This window comes from Dermacentor variabilis, chromosome 7, assembly GCF_050947875.1.
Source record: "Dermacentor variabilis isolate Ectoservices chromosome 7, ASM5094787v1, whole genome shotgun sequence".
NCBI classification, from domain to species: Eukaryota; Metazoa; Arthropoda; class Arachnida; order Ixodida; family Ixodidae; genus Dermacentor; species Dermacentor variabilis.
In genome coordinates this window covers 158,045,834-158,072,874 of record NC_134574.1, presented here as the reverse complement: position 1 = coordinate 158,072,874, position 27,041 = coordinate 158,045,834, and the positions used below count along the sequence as shown (strand labels likewise).

The 27,041-nt window shown below is 46.4% G+C and overlaps 1 protein-coding gene across 1 annotated transcript in view; it reads right to left on the bottom strand.

The window, feature by feature from the left end:
• Positions 1 to 278: 278 nt before the first annotated feature.
• LOC142588268 (uncharacterized) overlaps positions 279 to 27,041 on the bottom strand; it is a 40,238-nt gene continuing 13,475 nt past the window's right edge. Inside the window, exons 7-16 of the mRNA XM_075699842.1 lie at positions 25,046 to 25,177; positions 23,340 to 23,405; positions 19,633 to 19,722; positions 14,217 to 14,354; positions 12,391 to 12,632; positions 9,797 to 9,894; positions 8,177 to 8,306; positions 2,131 to 2,298; positions 1,710 to 1,820; positions 279 to 735 (exon numbers count right to left, since the gene is read on the bottom strand). Coding sequence (XP_075555957.1) covers positions 598 to 735; positions 1,710 to 1,820; positions 2,131 to 2,298; positions 8,177 to 8,306; positions 9,797 to 9,894; positions 12,391 to 12,632; positions 14,217 to 14,354; positions 19,633 to 19,722; positions 23,340 to 23,405; positions 25,046 to 25,177 — 1,313 coding nt within the window. The 3' untranslated portion in view covers positions 279 to 597. The remainder of the gene's footprint in view (positions 736 to 1,709; positions 1,821 to 2,130; positions 2,299 to 8,176; positions 8,307 to 9,796; positions 9,895 to 12,390; positions 12,633 to 14,216; positions 14,355 to 19,632; positions 19,723 to 23,339; positions 23,406 to 25,045; positions 25,178 to 27,041) is intronic.

Here is a 27,041-nt window from a genome sequence, read left to right as displayed (position 1 = left end):
ACGACAGCCCTGTGTGGATTCAGCTAAGACCTTGTCCTCAAAATGAGAAACGATAAGTCACATCGATCATTCTGAAATACGCCCAAAAGGACTTCACGTAAACGCTGTACGGTTGGACTGCCTCGTCCCAAGTTCTGGCCCTTCAGGCTTGATAGACGAACGAAAATAATTGATACTGTTAATTGGTTAAGGTTAGCTTGTGCTGCTTTAGGCTATAGCAGGGAAAGAGCACAACGCGTTGCCTGCAGTTTTCGGAAAGGGTAGTCTCAAGGCAAAAAGAGGTTTCGAAACTTCGCCGTTTTTCTTTCGTAAATACGCATTGTACTGCACCAATGACGTAATCGCGCGGTGCGCGCCCTCTCTTCAAGGGACGTGGAGTCTTTTGACGTTCGTGCAGATGAATGAGGGTTGAGAAGGCGGCGGTGGAGGCCGTCTTTTTGCGGTGCCTCTTGTACACATCGTCGCCCGAGATCTTCTTCGAAGACAAGAATGAACGACGGTAAGCCATCGTGCGCGTGTGTGTGTGTCTCTCTCGCTCTCGCTCGCTGTGTGTGCGGACTGCGGGCTAAGCAAAAGTCCGGCAGCCCGGCCGACGCATCAGGACAGGATCGCCCGGCGAACGGCGGCCACCCGGAGGAACGGCGAGCCGTTGTTGCACGTGCCAGAAAAGTCATCCAGGTCCGTCCGGTACAGGGACACGCAGGCCTTGGGACTTGCGTGCTTCGTCTTCATTACCTGACAAGCATTGCAGAGAGCGCCGCGCGCGAACCACGGACGCTTGAATCGACAGGTTGTGTTGTGTATAGAGGCGTCGTTAATATACGTACATTACATAGCAACCGACACGAAAAAGAGCTGTGATTTTAAAAAGCAAGCGTAAAAAAAGAGAAGCACAAAATAAAGCCCCGAAAGCGCAACGCAAACGCCGGCTATCATCTGAAGGATCGCAGTGCGGCTAAAAAAGAAAGAAAGCTAGAGAATATCTATCTACGTTTGCTCCAGCAAAAGCAGTGTCAACCCATCCAAACACGGACACGCGTGTTAGGTCTCGAAAGATCGCGGTTCAAACGTGACAATTTTTCTTCGTGGATGATGATCGAAGGCAGATTGAAATCGTTCATATGACGCGCCTCGACCAGAAGACGTATGTCTTCATTCTCGTTAATTTTTTTTAAACCCTAAGTCCTTGCAAATCCGCTTAGCTTTATGACGAAAAGGCGCCCTTTGTAGAGTCCTAGTTTGGGCGAGTTCGTATGTGTAATATTTAACGGGGGTTTTTTCGCGCAGCAACAGTAAGTGACGAAAACACGTGAAAGACAAACCCGAAAGCAAACTTCCACCCGCATGTCACCGGTAGATCTGGCGAGCGTCGAGTCGAGCTGAACCAACCCGACTGACACGGGATAGGTTGACCCAACCCGATCCACTTGAAGGGCACGTAGTAATGCGGACGGATCGGGTCCGTGGTTCGTAGCCAGAACCATTAACCAGACACGTGCTGTCCTATCTCTGGCTTAGACGCAGTCTGTCGCAATAATCTCGACCCGTCAGGTACGAGTTCATGTATGCGCTGTCGAGTTGAGCTGTCTCAGAGCCCGATTTCTGACTCGACGCCGCTACTTCCGGGTTGCGTAGCCGTACGTAGCCATAGCGAGCCATAACGTAGCCATAGCGAGAAAAGTCGATAGGCTCGAGCGAAAGCGACATACCTTGTTGACGATCGTGGTCTCGTCGTCGAACATGTACATCCGGGACTGTTCGGACTGAGTCACGGCTTCCGCCCACTCGTAGTACTTGAACTTGGACTTGGACTGACATACCTGCGACCAAGCCCCACAGTCGCGACCGTAGGAATGTAAGTTCTAGTTGTATTCCAAACAGTGAACTTTTCCAAATGAATCGGATACGAATGTTCGAAAGAAAACATAATCTGGGTTTAGAATATGGACTCGAATGTCCAATAGTTTTCTGCTTTTAAACGTGGCGAAAAAGGAACGTGGAGATGAAAATTGCCACTTTTCTCTTCAAGGTGTCCATACGAAAACTCTTCTACTTCACACCATGACCTCCGGAATAACGAGACACTGCCCCGATTTCGGAGGCCATGCTTGATCGAATGATCGTGCTTACGTCGGAGTAGGTGCACCAGGAGAAGTCGATGCAGTCCTGGGATGGCGCGTGGATTAGACCCTTCGGTACAATGTACATAAGCACGCCCATGAGCACCGAAATGCACGCCTTGGCGCGGTTACCCGGACCTGGCGCGTTTAGCGTCTCCACGTACTGCAATGCGGACCTCTGCAAAATAATAATAATAATTTATTTATTTATTTATTCAAATACCCTAAAGGCCCTCTTGGAGAGGGTATTACATAGGGGGGGCACACGAAACACACTAATAAGAATATGCGAAAAAAATAGTAAGAATAAACAATTCAGCAAACATAGTAAGAACACCACAAAATACGCATACACCAATATTGGAAGTGGATTAAAGTTCGAATAAAGATAAGAATGAAGTGTGAAAATTGAAACACCGGGGGTTCAAGGATAACACAAAAAGAGAAAAAACTGCAATACGATGTCAAACAAGATACAAAGGTATTAAATTAGCCCTGAAAAAGAAATAGCTAACACCAAGGACGCGTAGAGACGTCAAATTCTGATATGATTCCACAGCATTTGATGAAATTGATCGGTGTTAACTTCAGTGGCAATATCAGATGGTAGGTTATTCCAGTCAGCTATGGTTTTGGGGATGAATGATTGTGCGTAATGGGCCGAGTGGCAAGCTGGGCGTTTGACTTTGCAGGGGTGATCACGACGAGGAAAAATGACAGGGGGTGACTGAAAGAAGTCGTCGCGCAAACGATCATGATGATAAAGTTTGTGAAAGAGAGATAGGCGCGGGCGTGTTTCCGTCGTAGTGATAGCGGAGGCAGTTCGGCACGAATTTTTAAAGAGGTAACACTGGAGTACGGAGAAAAATCTGAAAAAATGAAGCGAGCAGCACGGCTTTGCAGGGTTTCAATGTTACGTATAATGTACTCTTGGCTCGGGTCCCAGATGGCACATGCATATTCAATTTTAGGCCTGATTAACGTGGTGTACGCGAGTTTCTTTAGGTGTGAAGGCGCTTGCTTTAGTCTGTGTTTCATGATTCCGAAAGTACGGTTAGCAGATGCAAGAGTAACGTTGATGTGATGATGCCATGTTAGATCCGATTGCAAGTTGATTCCTAAGTATTTGTACGTGGTAGTAAGTTCGACAACATTGTTACCTATAAAGTATGAAGTTGGAATACGGGAAGAGGAGTGCGTAAATGACATGCGCTTAGTTTTAGTATGATTTAGGGTCATTTGCCAGTCTGAACACCATCTGTTTATTGCGTTGAGGTCTGACTGCAAAGCTTGATGGTCAGTGTCAGTAGAAATGGTACGGTAAATTACGCAATCATCGGCGAACAGTCTTACTCTGGACGACATGCAGTTAGGCAAGTCATTAATGTAAATTAGAAAAAGCAAAGGGCCAAGCACGCTCCCTTGTGGAACGCCGGACGTGACAGGAATAAAAGGGGAGTTGCAATGATTAATATTTGTGAATTGAGTTCGAAAAGACAAGAGATCTTTTATCCATGCAATGACTTGTGCGTCAATGTTAAAATGTTTAAGTTTCAGTAGTAGCCTGTGGTGAGGAACGCGGTCAAAAGCTTTGGAAAAATCTAAGAATATCGCGTCGACTTGGTTGCCAGCGTCAATACATGAAAGCAAGTCATTATTAAACCCTGCAAGTTGCCCATCGCATGAATATCCCTTGCGAAAGCAGTGCTGGTATTTGAAGATTATGTTATGTTCTTCTAAGTGTTTTATGATTTGAGAATGTATATGTTCGAGTAGTTTGCAAACGGTGCTAGTTAACGAAATAGGCCGGTAGTTAAGCGGTGATGAGCGATCGCCAGATTTAAAAATTGGTATGACCTTGGCTGTACGCCAGTCATTAGGAATTTGGCCGGATGATAATGACTGTGAAAAAAGAGCGCACAAGATTCCCGAAATGCTTTGCGATGTACTTTTGAGCAACTTGTTGTTGAACCCAACGTGGTCAGATGCAGATGATACCTTACGATTATTAACTAGTGATATGATACCGGACTCGGTAATATTTATCTGCGGCATGATGATATCGGAAAGTGTACCTATGTTTGGGCATGAAGTGACGTCCTCGCGGGTGAACACAGACGAGAATGCATTGTTTAATATTTGTGCACACTTTGACTCGGGAACAGTGGCGCCTGTGGGATCGGTAAGCAAAACATCGGGGTGATTGCTTGGATTTATTACTTGCCAAAATTTACGAGGATTGTTAGTCAGCATAGATGACAGGTCGTGGTTGAAAAAGTGACGGCGACTGGATTTAAGTAACTCTTGGTATTCTTTGTCGCACTGTTTGTATTTAAGCCACGATGGTGCAAGACTGGATTTCTGGGCTTGCCTGCACAATCGCTTTTTTTTTTGTTGTTTAGACGCCGAAGTTGCTTGTTGAACCATGGCGTAGAACTCCTACTCCTAATTGTTATGGACGGTATATATTTGTTAACGACGTCAGTAAACATATTTTTGAACGCCACCCAGTTTTCTTCAACTGTACGGGACAAGAAGTCATTAAGAAACTGGTCGGCAAAAAGAGATAATTGTGCATTCATTCCATCAAAGTTAGCTCTGCTATAGCATTTAATTTTTTTTTTCAATGATCTTCCTACTGTTATGCCGACAAACAATGTCCCCAGTAATGACGTCATGATCGGAGAGCCCATATATGTGACCAATGTTGGCGCAAATGTCAGGGATATTAGTAAGGATTAGGTCAAGAATACTGGAGCATGTGGCAGTGCGCCGTGTGGGTTGCATGATAAGTTGGGATAATGAAAAATCTAGACATGACTGAAGAAATGCATTCGATTCTCTTTCACTCTCCGTGACAGATAGAGTTGCCCAATTGATGCGTGGATAATTAAAATCCCCAAATATTAGTAACACACATTTTGGAAATCGGTTACACACTTCACTCAAAATGCGATAGAACTCTTCAACAAAAGTACTGGCCATATCAGGGGGGCGATAAAAAACACCAATAAGTATGTCAGTACTGCTACCGTTTAACAACACCCATACACATTCAAGAAACGTAGAAATTATGATGGGTACACATGATAATTCTTTTTTTATTGCCAACAGAACACCACCACCTCTCCGATTTGACCTGTCGCAGCGAAATATGTTAAACGTCGCCTCGGTAACAAAAATGCTGTCGTCGGGAACATTGTCCGTAAGCCACGTTTCCGTGAACGCGATTAAGGACGCAGAGCAATAATAATAATAATAATAATAATAATAATAATAATAATAATAATAATAATAATAATAATAATAATAATAATAATAATAATAATAAGCACCGCTGTCACCGACTCATTCGAACCTACGTGTTTTTGTCGTCGATAGTATACGAGGACAACATCCCCTGTTTTCTTTCTCATTACTCGAATCGGAGAGAGAGAGAGAGAGAGAGAGCGAAAGCAACGGTAGGAAAGGCAGGAAAGTCAACCAGATGAACGTCCGGTTTGCTACCCTACATTATGTGTAAGGGAAAGTGAAATAAAGAGAGAAAAATAGGAAGAGAATGAACACAGCGCGCGGGGGGGGGGAGGGGGGTTGCGAAGGAAGTCTGTAAACGGTCACTCAGGCCGGAGCACTTCCAAGAACTGCACTAGTGCGCAGACAGGTAGTCGCGCCAGTGACGAGTGTTAAAACGGACGTTTGAGCGAGTTGGTAAGCCATATTTGAAACAGACCAGCGCAGTTCTGACGGGACAAGCAGGGAGAAAATACACGGACGAGCTCTCGTCCATGTCGTTTCTCCCTGCTTGTCCCCGTCAAAACCGCGCTGTTCTGTTTCAGATATGACGAGTGTGACCACGGTTACAGTATCTTTCACTCAGAAAATACATCGCTCACTACACATCACTACATCACTCACTACACCTGCATCGGAAATTCACAAAAAGGTGAGGAGATTCAAGTCGCTCAGGTTGGCGTTCGCGCAGAGATAATGTGTTTTTGTATGTTTAATTCAGATGCTAGGATAAGCGCAGACTAAAATTTCGTTGCTTCTTGGTTTAACGTTGATATCGTAACCGCCGAATAAAAATATTCCGACATTTCCTATTTCCGTCCCAAAACCAATGATACAAGGTCACACGCCGAGCACTATTTGCTCAGCAAATACACACACACACACACACACACACACACACACACACACACACACACACACACACACACACACACACACACACACAAACATATATATATATATATATATATATATATATATATATATATATATATATATATATATATATATATATATATATATATATATAGAGAGAGAGAGAGAGAGAGAGAGACAGAGATGTGCATCCGGTTCTTCATATTCATTAGAAATTTCTCAAACATGACTGCTACAAGACTGTAGAGCGATCTTAGCAATCAAAGCGATGTACCCTGGCCTGAACGAACAACACGTGAACTAAAAGGGGTCATCTAAAGCAACAGCTTTTTAAACTTGGTGAAGCTAAGTTTTTTCGTCGCTAGTTCACGCGGTACTTAACCGTGTATTATACGCCGTGGTGACGTAGCGACTTAGGCGTTGCGTTGCTAAGCCCGAGGTCGCAGGATCAAATCCCGGTGATGGCGGCCGCATTTCGATCGATGGGGGCGAAATGCAAGGACATCCGCGCACCATCCATTGGGTTCACGTTGAAGGACCCCCAGGAGGTCAAAATTAATTCGGAGTCCCTCACTAAGGCGTGGCTCATAATCATATCGCGGTTCTGGCTCGTAAAAAAGACGAATTTTTTTTTTACCATACATCGAGGAAAAGATATGCTGCGTTCAGATTGACGTTAATAACGCTTCTGTTTGTCTCAATAATGACTCTGCGCTCGCGTACGCCTCGGGTCTCATCTATGGATCTGAGGTTGACAAATATTGTGTTTGCATGTGCACTGTAATGGTGTTCTTGAAGTTCGGCAGTACAGAAAAGCACCAAAGACCATTTAGTGTACTTTCTTCCTTTTGCTATGATTATATCGAGCGGGATGTAATGCATATAGTATTGTAACGCGCATTGAAGTCATTGTATGCACCTGTATTGATACATACCACGGTTGTACGAGTGCCTGTGTGAATATCTGTTCTTTCAGAAAACCCTAACTTTTTCCCTGTTGACTCGGAGGGTGCAGCGACCGCCCTAGAAGGCGTTGGTCCGGGGTTCGATCACCGGGCCAGGACTGTTTTTTTTTTTTCTTCAACTGCGAATATTTCCTGCTGAGTAACCCGCATGCGTTTTCTTTGTAGCTTCGTGCTACAGTGGGGTAAATTACTCATTTTTCTTTCATTTACCTTCTTCCACCTTTCGGGCTTCCGCAGAAGTAATTTGACATATTTTCAATCTTTTCATATTCAGATGCAGTTAGTTTCGCGGCTGTGTCGTCCATAATAAATTGCAACTTGACGTCGCCAGCGGTGATACGAGACCACTAGAGTGCCGCAAAGCGAACTACCGTGAAGAGTGCGACGGAAATCTGGGTTACGAGGACAAAAATTGGAGGACGCTTAAGCTTCGCCTTCAAGAGTGGAACGCGACAGCGTTCCCGTCGACCCGCCAAGGGGTGTAAGACAATGGGCTACGGCGCAGCGACTACGCGCCCCGCATCGGACGCGGTGAGCGTCGAGCAACGCAGCGTTCGGCGCGACAACGAAATGTGCGCCTGAGCAAGCGACGCACACCTGAGCCTTAGAAACAGCTCGTTTCTAAGGCAACACCGCGTTCACTAGAGGCGCTTTTGTACCGCTTTGAAGCATCGAACTCGTGGCTCAGTGGAAATAAAGAAAAAAAAAAACTCGTGGCTCAGTGGTAACGTCTCCGTCTCACACTCCGGAGACCCTGGTTCGATTCCCACCCAGCCCATCTCGGAAGTTGCTTTTTATTTATGAAGTGCCTGCCGTGATTTATCGCTCACGGCCAACGCCGCGGACGCCGACGCCGACACCGACGCCGACGACACCGGCTTTTCTGCGACACGAGCTCCTTAACGCTATCGCGTTAAAACGTACCGGAAACAGGTTGTTCTTTAGCTGGAGGACCTTGGGGTTGCGGGACGCGTTGAAAGCGGTGGGGAACAGGGCGACGCAGTTATCGGGGAACTGCTTGACGTGCGTCTCCAAGATCATGTAGTGGACTTGCCTGCGCCATAAGATGGAATAACGATTCAGCGTTGATTTCGCAGGCGGCGTTCCCGAGCGACCTCCCTAACCTCACTCCCAAACACATCCCAAAGAAGCCTAGCTTTAATATCTGACGAGAACCAGTGCGCGCGTGCGTGCAGCATCCCGTAGCCTTAATTTAATGGCCAGCTCTATGGCAACTCTCCCTTGCGCGAAACTTCCTCCACCTGCACCGTGACCTCCGAGATTACCTACGTGCAGTCCTCTTGGAGGCCACGGTTAATGCATTATTATGGTAATTTTTTTTTCGTTTTCCATTGGAGTAGAACGTCTACTTGTCTTGCAAAGTCTTACGAGCTAATCAAAACGAACTAAAGGCTCTTCAAATAAAAGTGCGAACTGAAAGACTTGCGAGAGCAATTTCAGTTTTTTTTTTTTTTTTTTGTATACGGTGCCGCTGGCGCGCTTGCTCTTGCTCATAATAACCACGGGCGCACGTTGAAAAAATTGTGCCAGAAAAGTTCAGACACTACGCACTTTACAGAAGCCTCTGTGTTTGCAGCGGCGCGGTGTTGTGGAGCCATCTAGCAAGCACTAGACGAACGACAGTTGCTGCATCCGATATTTCTACGACTATACCTTTGCGTCTTTTTCAGTATTTCTTTTTTTCCTTTTGCGTGGCTACACATATGACACACCAGAGGCTTCAGGCAAGATTACACAAACCAGTACAAACACTACATACAACTTGCTATTGCAAGTAACCAGGCACAAGAAGTAAAACAGACACAACGAGGGGCACACACGAAGACGACCAGTGTCCCGTCTTGTGTCTGTGTCACCTTTTGTGAATTTCGTTGTACGAAGTGAAATACGCAAACAAGCGCATCAGAACTACTAAGCCGTAACGACGTGGAGCATGTCTTTTTTTTTTTTATTCACATATCCTAAGGGCCCTTTACGGGCATTACATAGGGGGGTTAAAAAAAAAAGCCCAATAAGTGACCATATTGCATAACACAGTGAAAAATCAGAAAAGCATAAACAAACATGCGCTCAGGAAAACAGGGAACATATCTGGATGAAAGAAGTGTTTGAGAACACGTACACAGGTGGACCACAATGCTAAAGACAATGTAAAAAAGAATACAGTTCTGATAATAATCTATTAAGGACCAGCACAGAGTAAGCACTTCAGTTTGTTCACGAATGCGTCGTAATTACTTTCGGAAACGATTTCTGCAGGTAGTTTATTCCAATGATAAATGGCAAGGAACAATGGCGAATAACGCATAGGTTTGGTGTGAGCTATCTTGGGTTGCACTTTGAGGCAGTGGTCTAATGAGGCAGTCAGACGAGAACCCAATGACGCTTGTACTGGTGGAAGCGACAAATAAATGGAGGAGCGTAAGTATGCAGAGTGCTGTATTAAAGTCAGAAAAAGTCAGCCAAGAATGAATATCAAAAGGAAAAAGGTGAGAAAAAGAAAGTCAGAACTGTTGTACTCACGATGAAAGAATCTTGAGTTTTGGCTGCAGCTCGTTCAAGTGCGCCGAGGAAAACCCGAGAACAAACTCGAGACTACCTTGCTGGACTTCCTTGAACACCTGTTGTGGCAAAAGACAGCAAAGGAAATGATATTTGGCCCAAATGTTGCCCTGACCTATACCTCAAAGCTCTGATCGGTGAAGCGTTCTCCAAGCATCGGAGCAATCCAACACTAATGTCTGCAAGTAAATGAACAAGGTATACCACACGCCTGACCTAGAAAAACGAGTTACGCGTGCGCAGAATGTAGCGCCTCGTAAATAAATTCAGTTTAAATTCTGGGGTTTCATGTGTCAAAACCGCGATCCGATTACGAGGCACGACGTCCGCATTAATTTTGACCACCTGCGTTTCCCTAACGTGCGCAGAATGCACGATGCAGGGGTGTTTTTCCATTTCGCCCCCATCTAAATGTGGCTGCCGCGGCACGGATTTGATCACGCGACCTCACGCTTAGGCAGCGCAACGCCAAAGCCACTGCAAAGCAACGTACCTCGGCCGGTCCTTATAACTCCCTGATCCTGAAAACACGTCTGCTCGGCGGATACAGCTCGAAATTCAGACAATTAACTCATAGCTTTCTGCGCATGACCGTCACAACCCTCAAATGCAAGCGCTAACAAAGTTTGTCAAAACAATACATCTGCCAAAATCTGAGTTCACTAATAACATATACAAAGGGGGGAAAACACGTTCTGCTATAATGTGCGGCTGACACACGCAACAAATTTGATTTATTACTATATTTACTCTAGTTACACTCTTTCTTCTTTTCGTTTTTTTTTTCTCAGATCTTCTAATGGGTGCGGCAGACTTATGAGTATATTCCCTGAAGGCTCGACCTATACTCAGACTTCTATGTACGAAAAAATAACCTGTGAAATAACGGCAACCACTGATGGCGGACTAAGAACACATTCAGTCACCAAATGATCCTTTCTTTCTTTCTTTCTTTCTTTCTTTCTTTCTTTCTTTCTTTCTTTCTTTCTTTCTTAGGAGACGCACAATGCCGTGAAAAGCTCCGAAAATAATCAGGCAGTCGGAAAAAAACTAAATGCGATGGTAAAATCGATTTCGTTGTTTCTTTAGAGCGCCATCACAGCATAAAAAGTAGTTTGCACACTTTTGTTCATTCTTATGCTGTAGTCAAATAAAAATGTTCTACAAACTGTCTGATCGCCGAGTTAGCGGGTGCGTTTCCCGTTCACCCACCGGGAGGGCAGATGCCGCTTTAGCTATACCACACACCAATTGATAACAACAAGTTGTTACTGCGAGTTCATTTTTTAGCGTTAAGTATTCGTTTGTAGGTCATACTGAAGGTCTTGTTCGTGCCTATAGGTGGCGCGTGCGCAGAGCGTGCCTAATGCAGCACGAACGCTTCTTGTCGGCGACGACTGCGTCACTGGTCGAACGCCGAAGACGCACGCCTATAGCACTGCGAAGCGGGAAAACCTTGCGTTACGTGCACACTCCAGTGACACAGGCCAACCACAGGCGACGAAATAACTGACGCCTGGACGTTACAGACTACGTATCGATTGCTATGATCCCGTTTGGACGAAATCTTAACCGGCCGACGAAGCACAGCGCACCGTTCTCCCTGGTACCTACGCAAGCACGCGCTTTGCGGTGAAACAGCGGTAAGATTCCCCAGCAAAAAAAAAAAGTTACATATTTCTCTCTAGGGAGGTTTAGGGTCAGGGGCAGACGCGAGAAAGAAGCTCTCGTGTTCGGTGCCGAGTGTGGAATACGGTGGTGACGATAATGCCATCGTTGACACGACGACTATAGTTGTATCTATTAGCGGCTTGCGGAAATTGACAAGCACGCGATATGAAATCGACGCTTAGTGAAGCTTCTTTTTCTTTTTCAGGCTTTGTCACGTTGAAGTGGCCGTGCGGTACTTGCACGAAGGCGGACCTTGTAAAGTAAGTACGGCATACGCCGTATGGTTATTTAATTGCACGATCAACCCTCGCAAGTTCTACTTGAACTAGAATAAATGACGATATATGGAGTATAAATTTTGCTCTCAAACAGATGTCGTTGCACAGTTAAGAAAGCGCGCACATGAGGGAGGAGGGGAGGAGGAGGTGAGTTAGCAATGATGATGATGATGATGACGTGGTGTCTTTTCCTTCGTAACGGGTCGCCGCGTTCGCACATCTGTACGCGTCACTTATGATAAAGGTTATTGTAAACACAAATTATTGGAAACAAGTTTATGACCCCACTTAGGCGCCGTTTCTATTTCCAATAATCAATATCCATCTCAAACAAATGTCGATAGATCTACAGGTTTGCATCATCACCGAAATAACTTCTCGTACCGCCCACACAGAACTCCTACGAGCGGTGATTGAACGATAGCAGCGCCAGGTTTACCTCTAGGACTCTCAGAAATTTTATAGCGTGACCATGGCCTCCGAGATTGCGCCAGGTTGCGGCCTCCGAGATTTGCACCAGCGTGAGCAATCTCGAAGGCCAGGGCGTGGTAGTGGCCGGCGAGATCGCGCGACACACTAACGGTCGCCCCGTAAGCGCAGCCATACCGAGCTGAACTTGACGTAGAATTCCGTGTTTTCGGGCGTCAGGATCTGCTCGACGAGGGCGAGGCCCGCGAGGTTCCTGGCCTCCAGCCAGGCCGCCATGTCGCGCGCCGACTTTTGACCCGCCGACATCTCTGGCGCGCGCTGCGCCACGAACGCCGGCGACAGGGAGACCAAATAGCGTGGACCCTCGGTGTTGTTGGCCCACTTGGACTTGCTCGTCAGGAACGACGTGAAGCTCAGCGCTGCGAGGACGAGCGACGCGTTCGTCCGCGATACCAAAGACAACCACTCTTACCACGAGAAGACGCTTGGTAAGCCAGAAAAGACGCAAAAAAAAATGAAGGACGGGTGGCGACGCTGCATTGAAATTCCCGCACCACCAGTTCGCCATTACGTCATCGATTAACGATGACAATGAATTACATCGTATTCCAATAAAGCCAAAGACTGAACATACCAAGTTTCAAGAACCTTTACTGAACCACAACGGGCGAAATGTAAAAAAAAAAGAATGCTTTGTCTCTGTGACGTCACATATTCATTGTAACGGACCTGGAATTTCGGCGCGAAATTCGAAACTGAAACGTGGACCGCTTAATTTCTAATAATCAACCTATTACCGCGAAATAAGCGAAATTAGAGTTCTCCAATAATATTTTATCATTCTATGCTGATATAGTGTTTCCCTTCAGCGTCCCTTTAAATCAAACGAAATCTATCATTTTCAAGTAATCGAAAGCAGAAGGATTAACCCGAGCAACATCTGTGGCCAACGAATCTTATGCTTCTACGCGTGACAGGGCTGTAAATGCTGCCGCGCCAGTGTACATGATTAGACCCGTTCCATAACTTGTAATTCGGCTTCTCTGCAATGCACGTTCACCCAAATTACGGCGGCATCGGGAATGGCACCAATGAAGACGAAGTACTAGATGCACATGATGGGGCTTCTCCCTCGCGCATGGAATTCATCCTGAGAGCCTCGCCTACACTTCCAGTGTCCTAAGACAAGCGAACTGTGCTTGCACGCGCCTATTAAAAAAAAATGAATATGCCACTTTTAACTCGACAAACTGCCTAGCGGGAAAGCTAACTTTATAATGGAATAGAAAATGATATGCGAGTGGCCAAGGGGCCCACGACCGAAAAACGGCGGCTTGAAAGGTGTTCGATGCCCCGTTTAACAAGAAAAGCGAAACCATAGGCAGGCCATGTAATGCGTATAACAGGTAGGCGGCAAGACATTAGAGTGCGAGGAAGCATGCGAACGTAAATGGGACGCAATCGAGGGTGGAAGTATCAGTCGGAGTGATGAGAGGATAAAATTTTGTGTGTGTAGAATAGTGGCTGTCGACAGAAAACCGGGGCAAATTCATATCCCCGAAGAGACTTTTGTCCTGCCATGTGACATAATTAGGCTGACAGTAGCGGTGGCGGTCGTGGCAATAATTATGGCGACGCCGAGTAGGAGGAGGGCACATAGTCGACAATTATCGATGCTTTTCAATGCACCTAAGTACTGGGATCGTACGAGGCGTGAACTTTTAGACGGTACGACCTGACAAAGGCTCAGTGAATGTTGTGCGCGCTTCGCTTGTCCGCTCTCCACTGTCACGATAAATAACCACCGGCAATGACAACTATCATACTGCGATAAGCACTGGTTTCCGGTGACTGTCGTTCCACTGTCATAGTCAAATAAACATTGGCTTCGGCGACACCGACTGCTTCCGGTCAATGACGAGATTGGTGACGTTACTTTCTCATTCATTGCCGCGCATGCGCGTTCCAATTGCGCCAGATAGAGAGAACGATACATCACTCACAGGCCATGGGGGCTACGAAGCTCTTCTTGGCGAAGTCAAACTCGGCGTGCGTGTAGATTATGTGCGTGCAGTACTGGTGCGGGTATCGCAGCTCCTCCACGGCCAGCGATGACACAGTGCACAGCAGGGGGTGGGACACTGGCAACAAAGAAGATGACGATGGTTGCCACAGAGTCATATAGTTCAACGAACTGTTCAACGAAGCGCGGCACTGCTGACGGTGTCGACACGACGCCGACAGTTCAATCCATGTTTAAAGCACCATGCCAGTGCTGACTGCTATTATTATTATCGTTGTTGTTGTATTTCAATACATTGCTCAAGAACAATGTGCGATTATTGAGAGCGACAGTAATGATGATGACGGCGTCAATTCAATGTTTCCTTCGAGCAGATGAACAAGGGACGCTCGAAGACTGCAGTTTGAATAGTATGGTCCGTGCAGCAGTGACCCCATGATGGCTTTTTCTTTTCTTCAGTGTTACTATATTATTTTCTATTTTTTTACAGAATACCACAGTCAGTCAAGGAAACTAAGGCACGATGTCATCCCGGTAACCGTCACCGTATAAAGCCATCTTCTTCTCTGATCTCATTAGAAGCTGAAAAAGTGACGGCGAACCGGGGATAAAGTACAAAATGTGTTTGAAGCCTTACACTTTCTCGCTAACAACCTATTTTGTACGTTTGGGTCCTACTCTTTCGATAACGTAATAGCGATGTCCAAGCCGGGTCAAATTAACCATTTCATTTTCCATTATTCCCACTTACAACACATGACGGCAACTGGGATGTAGGCAGTCGAGTAATCGGACAGGGCGCGACTGCGTCCGACCCACCGCGGTACGACCCAATTAGAACGGGTGGAAAGTGTGGAAAAGCTGTCGCTACAAGATCTGACCTGCGATTTCGCTGTAATATTAACTACACGTCGCGCGCACCTAAGTGCGTTAATTGCTTGTCGCACGAAATGGACGTTGGCCTGGGCAGAACCCTAAACATGCCTCCGAAAAGACACGTGCTGGAATCCAACACTTTCTCACGGTTCGGCGAAACCTCGCAGCTATTCGATCAAGGTAAAACTCTTCTGTTGCGAGAGCCACAAAAGCACCAATACTGCCAATGAGATTCGCCTTTTTCGCTAACTACGAGGCAGGCTGACAAACTTCCGCGGCAGCCGGATTTGTCGATTCGATTCAACGCGCATTGTGTTGTAGGAAGAGAAGGAATGTTGATGGCGCGGCATGCGTCGGCGCGGGCGCTGTAGTATATCAATCACCCGCACGGTGCCACCACTTGCCTGGCTGCCTGGCAGCGCCTGTGCGCGTTTATCGATACTTTGCTGCAGCACCTAGGTGGACCACAGTGAAGCCTGAACGCGTGAAGACGGTCGTGAGGGAGGAAGCGGCAAAGGAAGTACGAGTCTATTCACCTGTTTTTATTACATATGCACCTAGTACCCAAGCGTGACACTGTTTGTTGAATTGCTCGAGTCTAGTGATAGCATGGATTGCATGTTACTTTATTCTCAGAACTTGCGCTATATTTTTTTAGAGATAACTTCCATGGTGTATCTTTATCACCTAACTGGCAATTCGGCCTCAAAGGAAATTAAGCTTGTTACGCTTGCACGTAACCACAGATTTTTAGGGTCAGCATAAATAAACGGAAGAAATATATAGCTCCAAAATCATATTTGCTGCACTCTTTTTCTTTACCTTCGGCGTCTTTCAGAAGTGCCGACAAAAAAATATCTCGTTAACAGAATTCCCTCTCTGCTTTTCCTTAAACAACAGCTGAATATAACTTTGCTACAAGTAATTAAGCTATGTGGATTACTCCATTCAAGTTTTATTTTATTAAATATATGTAACTTGAAATCAGACATGGTTGGATCATACATGCTCTCGTAACTTGACAATCGATAGTACTCATGAAGAGAAACTCCCATTGGCAGCATTGCTTACCACCCCACCTTCTCGAACTCGTGCAGCTACGCAGAAAACGTTTTCAGAATAATGTACTTGATGAATTGAAAAATTATTTTTAAAAAAAGAAAATGCAGCGGATTTTAAAAATCGAGCCATGCGAAACCAGCATCATAAGTTTGCATTCTGTGACTACCCCCTACATGAGGCACCACGAGTAAGATGTAATTTATTTACTACAAATTGACGTAATGCAGTTTATCGGCCGCAACCAATCTCCTGCTGCTCGCTCTGGGTGCAGCTCTCATGGGGGCGCAGCTGGGCAGTGAAAACGGGTGTGGAGGGGTGAAATGGAAAATAATTATTCGTCAAAAAAAAAAAAACGAAAAGAAGCCGGCCTTCTTTCGCTGAGTGAAACAGTACTAGGATTATGCGCCGACTACGCAAAATAAAAAAAAAAACTTGAATATTTGTAAGAGAGCGCCCTTAGCAAAGCTTAATGCCTTGGGTGCTTTAGAACGTGGAGTTAAAATATACATTATAGACGTCGCCCCGGAGAGGTACACAACATGTTTCGCAGATACACCCGCGTAGCGCTCATTGTAACTGGTGCAGGAATACTTGCCCACCATGGCACCGACTGTGCGAGCGGATAGTTAGGTAAAAATTAATTATGGGTTTTTACGTGCCAAAACCCCGATCTGATTATGAGGCACGCCGTAGTGGGGGACTCCGGAAATTTGGACCACCTGGGGTTCTTTAACGTGCGCCTAAAATAAGTACACGGGTGTTTTCGCATTTCGCCCCCATCGAAATGCGGCCGCCGTGGCCGGGATTCGATCCCGCGACCTCGTGCTTAGCAGCCCAGCACCATAGCCACTAAGCAACCACGGCGGGTGGATAGTGAGTGATTAGCATAAATTTGTGCTGTAATTTTTCTTACGAAAGCTCCTTTAACATAGCGCAAGTTGTACTGAGAGTGTATTCTTCTTCGAGGCCACCTGAGCACTTTTTATGAGCTGTGAATGCGAAAGCATTCAAGTCCAATCGAGCGGCGCTGAGCGATCCTTCGAGTTTTGCCCTGCGAGTAACGCGCTGCCCGAGCCAGCAAGCAGCAGCAGCAGCAGTCTGCGGTGCCAACGCCGCATGCCACCCACGCGGCGATGAACTCTCCCCTCACACAACAGCTGGCGCGCAACAGCAAGAATTTTCTCTAGGTGGCGTTGGGTGCACTCGTGCCGAGAACGAGGGCGACGTGGCATCATCTACATCTTTCATCTTCATCATCATTTCTACATCTACATCATTCGCACATCTTATGGTACGCAGATGCTTCGACACACTCTCCATGTTCTTCTGAATTATCTGCATGAAAACGAGATTGCAACAGAAAGTGTAAATTAAAAAATATTTTTGCGCGCATTTATTGTTATGCAACTGTAGGACACCTTGTATTTATGTTGTGTATATTTTGTATAATTCTATCAAATTACATCGATTCACATTGTTATATGCTTTATATTCTCTTTTGCATCCCTTAATGTTACTCATACCTGTGTTTGTATCGCACTTTTATAATAAATGCGACTGAATTGTATTACTAAGTGCATTTTCTTCCGCTGGTCACCACGGCTGTCTATCATGTAAACGGGGGCCTGAACTTTCAAGTGAACTAGTTTTCACTTTTTGTACAGGCCTCCCTCCATTTCGATGTGAAAAAAAAAAAAGTTGATTTCCTTTGGTTTGATTGTATGTCCTCTCGTCTCACCCAACACCTGGCGCGCTTATGGAGCAGCAGGTGGTCCCTTTCCCCTGATCTCCTCCGTCGAGGCACAGCTGGTGACGTGGCGTCGCAGCCAATGCCAATGGGAGTGTAAGTGCCGTTTCGCTGCTACAGACGACAGACTCCGGCTTTTTTCGCTAAATGAGCCATTTGACGCTTTCGTATTAAAATGCTTACATTCTATTCTTGTGTGTACCTACGTGGCTACGTATGCAATGTGCGCCGCACGTACGTGGCTGTGCATACGCTGTGCATGCGCATGCATACAAATACCGCTACGTGCTCAAATTTTTTCATTTCTTGTGTTTTATTTACATGTTTATTTTTTATAATGTTAACGCGGACATATATCTAGTGAAAACCGCTCGCTCCGTTTTCTCCTTTTTTTTTTTAGGAGCGTTCTTTTTCGAAATAACAAGAAATATTGCACACTCCGGTTTTTGGTGAACCGCCGCAGCGGGTCACCGCCCCAGGCGCCGCTGACCCTTGCGACGCCACTAGTTCGACACAGTAAGGCAGCAGCGCAGGAAGGACGGAACACTCAAGAACGTAAATCTGACCCCACGGGTGCTCAACTAACAACTATTTGATTGCTCAGTGCATATATATATATATATATATATATATATATATGTGACCGACATATATATATGTCGGTCACAGCAATAAAACTCGGACGTTAAGAGCCCGTGGCGTCGTCTTTAGGTTCCTGTGTCCTCTTGTCCTTCCAGAGCTGCTGCTACGACAAGTTCCATCTGCGGGAGTCCACAGGGTGGATTAAATTTCTTGAAATAAAAAAAATGGCATTCCCGTGAGTACCACGAAGCTACTATAGGAAATTAAGCCACGCTGGTTTCTTAGAACGAAGGAGCCACAATTAAAGAAAAAAGTTACTCTTGGTCCGGAGATCGAACCTGTATAGACCAACACTTTCCTCGATCCCCGAACTTGGGAGATTACTTCAATTGTTAACATTTCTTTCTGCGACGCCTTGTATGGACTTCATTCGTGGGTTATCGGGCGTACGTCAATTATTTTATTTCACTCAGCCATAATTGAGAACAGCACAAAAATGTGTATGCAGATCCCACCCACACTTAGGAGTCTATGTGAAGCGAACCTTTCGTGAAGTGGTTAATTAAATGCTATATTAAACAATCATCTTCTGCACAGCGTTCTGCAGCATATATGTAAGCAGCGATCACGTCTGCATGCCCAGCAAGTGGCCGAGACCCCCATCACTCAGGCGACGGCAGATTACACACTGCCTCCGCGAAGGGATAGTCCGCTTTACCCGACAAGAACACAACTTCAAGAAAGAAGGCGTACGAATCTTCGCATTAGTAAAAGAATGATGAGCGTGAAGGCCCACACCTAATTGTTGCATACATACTGTCGTTTCACTGCGTGATTCCGCAGAGAATACAGCAGGCCAGCGGTACAGCCACAGTAGTACCATAGATGGGGCTATAGATATATAAGCTTATTCGTTATAAACGAGTGCTGTCTTGCGTGTGAGAGAGCCATTCGGTAATATGGCAGCAGCAACAGCAGCCACGGGCGCCAAATACCGGGAGGGTTCGCTAAAAATAGTTTAGCTCGAATACTTCGCTCTCCTCCTCAGACCATGTCCACTCACGTCATATTTTTGTTATAGGAAGTTCGGTTAAACGCGCGGCCTCGATTTGAACCGGGCACCACTCACTTTCCGGAAGCCGCCGGACTCCGACGCTAGGTTCCTGCGTCGTAGTCTTTGTCACCGTCGTCCGTGGCGTCGTCGGTTGCGCCTTTTTCCCTGCAAGAGCGCAGGTTAACGAGCAAATAACGCCGTGTAACGTTCTTCGTGTGCGACCTCTGGCGTTCTTTGTGAAACAAAAGAAAACAATAAGAGAGACATTCGCTCATTGGCGCTTGCTGAGTACTTGAGGGTTTCAATGTACTTGCGGTTAAAGGTATTTGTTGTCGCCTTCTACCTAGGTTTTCTAGGTCCCATTTTTTTCTTTCTTTTTCGTACATTTCTTTGCCGACAAAGTGAATACTGATAACGACGCTGGTAACTCTCGCATGTTATACTTAGCCTTTCTAGTTAAAGATCACACAGACATATATATATATATATATATATATATATATATATATATATATATATATATATATATATATATATATATATATATATATATATATATTGGTTCGAATCGTGATATACTTGGCAAGCCTCACACTCCGAAGGATTCGCGACATCGGTTCCAGCAGCGACAGCTGCATGTTCGAGAACGAAGTTGGCGCCTCAACTACCGCGCTGAATATTTTCTTTCATTCTTTTTCTTGCTTTACGTCCTGAGATAAGAAGAATATGGGAGTAGGGAGAGGGGGACATGTTCATTCCCCGTCTAGCTGTCATTCCTTAGATCTTTCGGAGTTATTTTCTACGTATGCAACCATGCCTACTCACCCAACTAACAGTTTTGACAAGCCATATAGTGATTAGAGCGCAGGCAGGCAGACATACAGATGTCAGAGAAGCGATAAATTTATGCTTGTCTTATCGGGCGCCACTGTGCCCGCAGCAGAAACAATTCAGCGAAGGTAGCAGTGTAAGCAATCGGCCTCGTAACTTACAGGGCGTCCATCCTAGCTAGAACCAGCGATCAATGAGATAAATCCAAACTGCCCACACGCAGCGTGTACACGTGATCTTCATGCTATAGTTAATACGCTCGTGGCGCAACGTCAAGCATAACTGCGAGCGCAGCTTGAGCGAGAACTGGAATAAAACATTCATGGCACACGAGAACCAAGCACTGTCAACGAGTTAAATGTACACAGAGTGCCCACGATGGTGTGAACCGTTACGCGAATGTGCTTAGGCAGGTTAGGAAGGTGCACTCATCTAACTAGTCCTAACCAGTCCAAACAAAAAATTGGTTGCAGCAAGATGGGTATACTTGATCAGCAGTGAAAGAACGAGGACAGCCTTAGTCTGAAGCCAACGTGTCGACAAGAGCTGATGTGCCTTCGTCAGGACTTTTCTTCGTTGTGGTTTATGAAGAAGACAAGTCCCTTTGTCGAGACGTTGGCTCCCAAGGTTGAGGCTTCCCTCATTCTCCAAACTGTTGCCTTACAGGCAAGATCGCCGCGATATCGCTAGTAGAACGTGCGTCGAAGAGACACGTTTTGAAAGCTTTGATGGTGATATAGGAACGGGGGTTGCTAAAATAGAGATGGCTGCGCCAATCCACACGTTAACGCGCTAAACTGCTTACGACTGCAGCACGAGGTCGGACTTGCTGTTAGCTCTTGCTTCGGTCGAACTAGATGTGCGAAAAAGCGCACTTGCGGATTTTGCACATCGTCCTTAGAGGGGGCTCGGAGGAAACCTCTCACCCGCCTTGACGTTCGTCCGAGACTTCGTCCGGGTCTTGGCGGCAGGACGTCGAGTCGACGTGACGACAGGGCGCTCTTCATCGGCTTTATTCTCCTCCTCAGAGGCTTGTTCACCCTCGGGATGCTCCGCCGAAGTTTCTTCCGTTGAAGGTTCTTCCGCTGCGGGCTGCTCCCCTGGAGGCTGTTCCACCGCTGGTTTTTCGTGCGCGGATTCCTCTTCGGGTTGTTCCTCTTCGGCCGGTTCGTCTTCTTTTTTGTCGCGGCGTGGGAGACCGTTCCGACTGCGCGTTTCCGACGGAGGGGTCGCGCGCCGTTCCGTGGCGACTGCACATGGCACCAAACCAGCTGCCTTCAATTCGGAAGGCTGTGCTGCTCTGACACAGCGATTTCCGCGCTTTATCTATACGCAATGCCCGGGTGTTCCAGATATTATTTTGTGAATTCCAGCCGAGTATTATTTGAAGTGTCCTAACTTTCTGGGGCAGTGCTACAAGTAAACTTCAAATGAAGCAAAGACCACGCAGCGAGCAAATAGGGAAACGAAGGAAGGCGGGAGGGGAGGGGCTTAACGGGATAGGAGAAAGGAAGACGGTAGTATTGATCACAGAGTAAACGTGGGCTAGCTGAAACTGTATATTTGATTAGGAGAGAGAGAAATTTATGAAAGAAAAGCTGGGAAGGGGTAGGGGTTGGCCTCAGCTACTGTGTTCTAGTATATTACTCAGCGGCGTTGGGATAATAAAGAAACAACTGTAGATGACCAGGTGATGTAATACGTAGTGGAGGCAATAGCTGATCTCTAGTAATAGAATGGGGTGCCAAGGGAAGGGTCGAGGGCGATAGTAGATTAGGCGGTACATCAGGAAATTTGCAGGCACAGCACGAAGTCAGCTAACGCAGAACAGGGATAATAGCAGATCGCTTCAGGGAGAGGCCTTCGTCTGACTGTGGACTTAAATAGATTCATTATTATAGTTTTTTAAGAGTATCAGAAATAAAAACTAAGATATATATATATATATATATATATATATATATATATATATATATATATATATATATATATATATATATATATATATTCAGTTTTAGTGCGTGTACAAAAATGGATGCAACTGTCCTGCATAAAGGAGGATAGTCGCAGGAAGTAGTCGCTGAGAGGCAAGCTAACTGGCAACGTTGACTGCTCTTAAGCGGAATACTGCATTAGTAATGCACAGAGCACTCTAATTCTTTACTGAACACTTGGAATGTTGTGGTTCCTCAGACATAACCCTAGGCTCTTCGAGTAGTACAGCTAAATAGCAAACCTGCTAATGCATTTTTTTAGAGCGCAGTTCTTAGGCGCCGGTTCCCGCGGCGAGCGTCGGCAAACGAGCGAACGACCACAGCAAAAGATGGAAGAGCGAGCGCGGAGTGCAGCGGGAGATGAAAGACGCGAGGAGGAAAGCGGAGGAGGAAGAGGGTATGACGATAGGGTGAGAAGAAAAGGCTAGTGCGGCGACGATGGCTACGAGATGGCGCCAGAGTACCGGGCGTCGTCTGGGAAGTTTGTCGGCGGCACCTGCTGTGAAACGCGCTGTCTCTCGCGATCTCCAGATTATTAGCGAGGGAGTCGCGCCACACTTCGCTCCGTTTGCAAGGTGCCGCACGGGACAGTGTTCGCGTCAGCCAATATATTGCGAAATGAAAAAAAAAACATATAGAGCTACGCTCAAATTTCTCATTAGTGAGTATCGTAATGATCGGTGATTTCTTTTTTTAGTAAACCCACTATAATTTAAAGGATATTCACAGTGCGTATATGTTTTATAGTTTACAAAATACCAAGGATTTAGACGTTAGCGGCATCATTTGTGACGCCATCTTGTGAGACCGCGTTTAGCCATATATAGCTAATTTAACTATAATTGGAACGTCTGCGGTCCACTTAGCTGACGCAATAAAGCAGCAACGTAACCAATTGCAGTCATGGAGCACGTCAAATCGACGGGAACGATGTGAGGAGGAACGAATAGACGATACCTTCGTTGCGTCGCCCTTTTCCCTTGGCTCTGCTGACTTTTTTCGTAGTCCGGCGACGGGTGGTCGCTGGGAAAAAGTGTGCATGCTGGTTTAACGCAAGTTAGCTGTCACCGACAAGCGCTGCTCATGAGATGCGCAAGAAGCGGCAGCCAATGAGAGACGACGCCAGCACAAAATACCGCAACGTTGCGAAATCTCACACGCCGCTTTTTTCTTTCTTTTCTTTTTCTTCGGACATATACAATAAATTTCACTAAAGAAGAATCGTACACAAGCCTAAATTGGTAAACTATACACTTGGGAAGTAAGAAAAATACAGGTACCACAGCAGCGTTCAGCGAAGTCTTGGAAAAAATGCGAAAGAACGAAATGGCGGTGCCGATGCTAATTTTAGGTTACCGCACTAGTTCTCCGCGACGACCGTTGCTTCTGCGACAGCGCGTGCTCGGAACTGTAAATTAGTGCCTTATCAGTGAACAAAGAAAACTCACACTAAATTCTGCAGGAACTGAGGACGACCTAACAACATTTGAGAACTGTTTGCGCATATACAAGGAGGGCCCAAACTGTCGAAAATGCTTTGGAATCACCGAAGACACAATGACCCGCTGGTCCTGCCGCCTGAACGCCAAATTGAACAAGAAATACATCGCATTTTGTTTTCTTCTGCGAGTAACCAACATTATATTTAGCGAATATAATGAAAACAGAATCTTGAAAAATACTTAATTCGCATGTCTAAGCAGACTTAACCGTCCTGTTTCGTGTCCTTTTAAATTGTAGTTCCTTTGAGGCTGGTGATACAATTCCAGTTCAAGCTCACTACTCGCGGAGGTGCAGACATTACTTGCTCGAAAAACATTGTATATCCGCTAAATGCATGCTTAATTATTCCCTTTGGACCGCATATTGCAAATTCCTTAACTGAAGCCGGGCAGTTGTGAAGTCATCTTCACACTAGCAAAAATCCTAGACGACCGTCATCGCCCTGCCCTGAAGTATCTCCTCGGTTTTGTCGGAATGTCTGACATCTTATGCTGGCTGTATAGATCCTGCTCCAGCAGCGCGCTTTCCCTTTCCAAGACCCCTTCTTTCCTTTCCCCGTACTTGCCCAAAGGCCCACCCACGAAAAAATTTAATAAAAAACTCATCCAATCAATCAACAGTGCGGTATGCTCGCTCTATTACCGATAAGCGATCCGAAATCGTTCTTTTCTTTTTTTAGAATTTCAGCCGAGTTCGTCTCTGAGAGCTTATGGGTTATAAATGTACGTTTAGTTAATAAAAAGTAATAACACCCCAAGTGGCTTAGCCTACCCATAAACTCAAACTCCGCTTGCGTTGGTTTTGTGCGCCCTGGGTGTAATAGAACGTTTTAGATTAGGGAACGCAAGGCACCTTACGCATCTTGGGTATTGGTGAGACTCATGCGGAATGCTTATTATTCAAGTCGGACGCAAGAGGCTTGCGTCCGACTCTAAAGCTCTCTAACAGAAAGTTTCAGAAATTAGTGTCCCCAAGCGACTTTGCCTAGCCAAAAACGCCAACTCCTTTGTACCCTTCGCACGCTGTTTTAAACGCCTGTGTGGGTCCCCTATTCCTTGAACTCCCTAATGTTCCTTAACATAGGGTTTCACATCTCTAAAGCTCCCCAGTAATCAGTCGGCCAAATGGCACAGTGCGCTATCGCTTTAGAGCTACTGCACCTTCAGACGTCGTCGTGGCCTCCTCGCCCTCTTCGCTGTCCTCAGACGCCGCCGTCTCTCCTTCTTCGGCCGTGACGAGCGGCGGCGGCGCTGGTGTTGCCTTCGGCTGCCTTTTGGTACGAGCCGTTTGCTCTGCAGTTAACGCGCGCATCGAGTGTCAGGTGGCGCCAGTGGACGTTCCCCTGTTGCGAAGTTCCTCTATTGTCTAAAGCATGGAGGAAGGAAACTCAGGAGAGGCCCTGACGTCACTCTTTGTGAAGCTTAAGTGAAGCCGGAAGCTGGAGTTGCTCATGGCGTTGCTCCGCTATAAAACTCAGGAGAGGCCCTGACGTCACTCTTTGTGAAGCTAAAGTGAAGCCGGAAGTTGCAGTTGCTCATGGCGTTGCTCCGCCTATCGGGCCAGCTCTCCTCTCTTGTTTCCACTTCTTGCGAAACCACGCCGCGCTGCGCGCAACCGGGCTGCTAGGACGCGCGCGCTCCGCAGCAATACTAAACACTCGTTAGCACGTTAGCATGATTCCGCCAAAGAGGGCAAAATTTCCCGCGGATATTCCTTCGTCCGTAGCCATTACCGTGGCGCGGTACATTGCGTACAGCGTTGCATGCGCGTTCATTTCACGAACTTTAGTTCCTCCTGTCCCACCTGGCCACAGCAACATCCGGTAGAGCACGGTGCAGATAACGCAGAGCAATAAAACACGGAGACCAATGCGAACCTGCCCGCACGGCGCCTTTGCCACGGTACGAACCCTACGGAGCAACACGTGTGAGCGCACAGAACATTAACAAAGCCGCCATTGTGGCCCGAAAGGCGTGGCCACAGCAGCAAAGAAATAAAAAAACAGCAAAACAAAGGAGAAACTACTACGTCATTACCTCCGCACTTTTCTCCTAGCGCGCGGGAGGGGTAGGGCGTCTCCTCAGTTTCCTTCATCCATGGTCTCAAGCATCGAATGTTCTGTTCAGCAATCCCGTTATCTCGAAGTGCAAAAAATTCGGGATACAAGCGCGTACGCCTAGTCTCAGAGCTGAGTAATTCTGAAGAGTCTGCGCCAACAGTTAGCGAAAAAAACTGTCCTGTCCGTACAGCTGAATGCCCTTGTTTTCGCGTTTATTTTATCTTACTTTAGCTAGCTCGTGATCCCGTAATGGGAGGAAGCTTTAGCTCGAGAGTTTCGACCTAAATACACGGTGCCGGAGAAACCGTCTTGCTAGGCAACCACTGCTGGAATTTAATCACGTTTGTTACATTCAAAAGGCAGCATGTACCGAATCATTAGTTATTTAAACCATGAATTGTTTTACAAAAATTGTTAGAGGTCGCCAAAAATACTGAAGCATCAAGCTTGCAACTCTAACTGAGCGATAAAAAAGCGATGCCACAGTTAAGTATAAGATGCATCAATTGAGATATCGAAAGCGGAAGAAATTGATGCGTCGTGCACGACTCTGAAACGTGGCATTACTTTGGGAGTAGGATAAAGAACACGGTGCAAGATACATACGCTTTAGGTGGGCACACTTCTCCGTTTGCTTGCAAGGCGCGATCGACCAAAGCAACAGAATGTCTTTCTCTATGATAGCAGCGTCGCTCGCCCGTCGGCGCACCGGCGACAGCAGCTACCTATCGGTGGGACGACACAACATTAGGACAGAAAAGGACTTATCTCCCGTTGCTATAGCGACCGCCGCTTCGCGGCAAATCCGAAATGATTGAGTGACGCGGCGAAAGTAGGTCACTGGCGGAGAAAGAAAGGCGCCTGTCACGTGCTCCAGACGATAGCGGCTATACATCTGTGAGGTGACGCAGCAGAAAGAGCGCCCGAATGTCATTGAATTAAGATTTCCCCGGGAAGCGTCGGCAACGGTAGATAAAGCCTTTTCTGTCTTGAAAGTGCGTCGCCGCGCCGATAGATGTCCGCTGTCGTCACCGGACCGAGGTGCGCGCCCCGTTGCTGCATTATCTGGTCGATCGCGCCTCGCCAGTATCTTCACC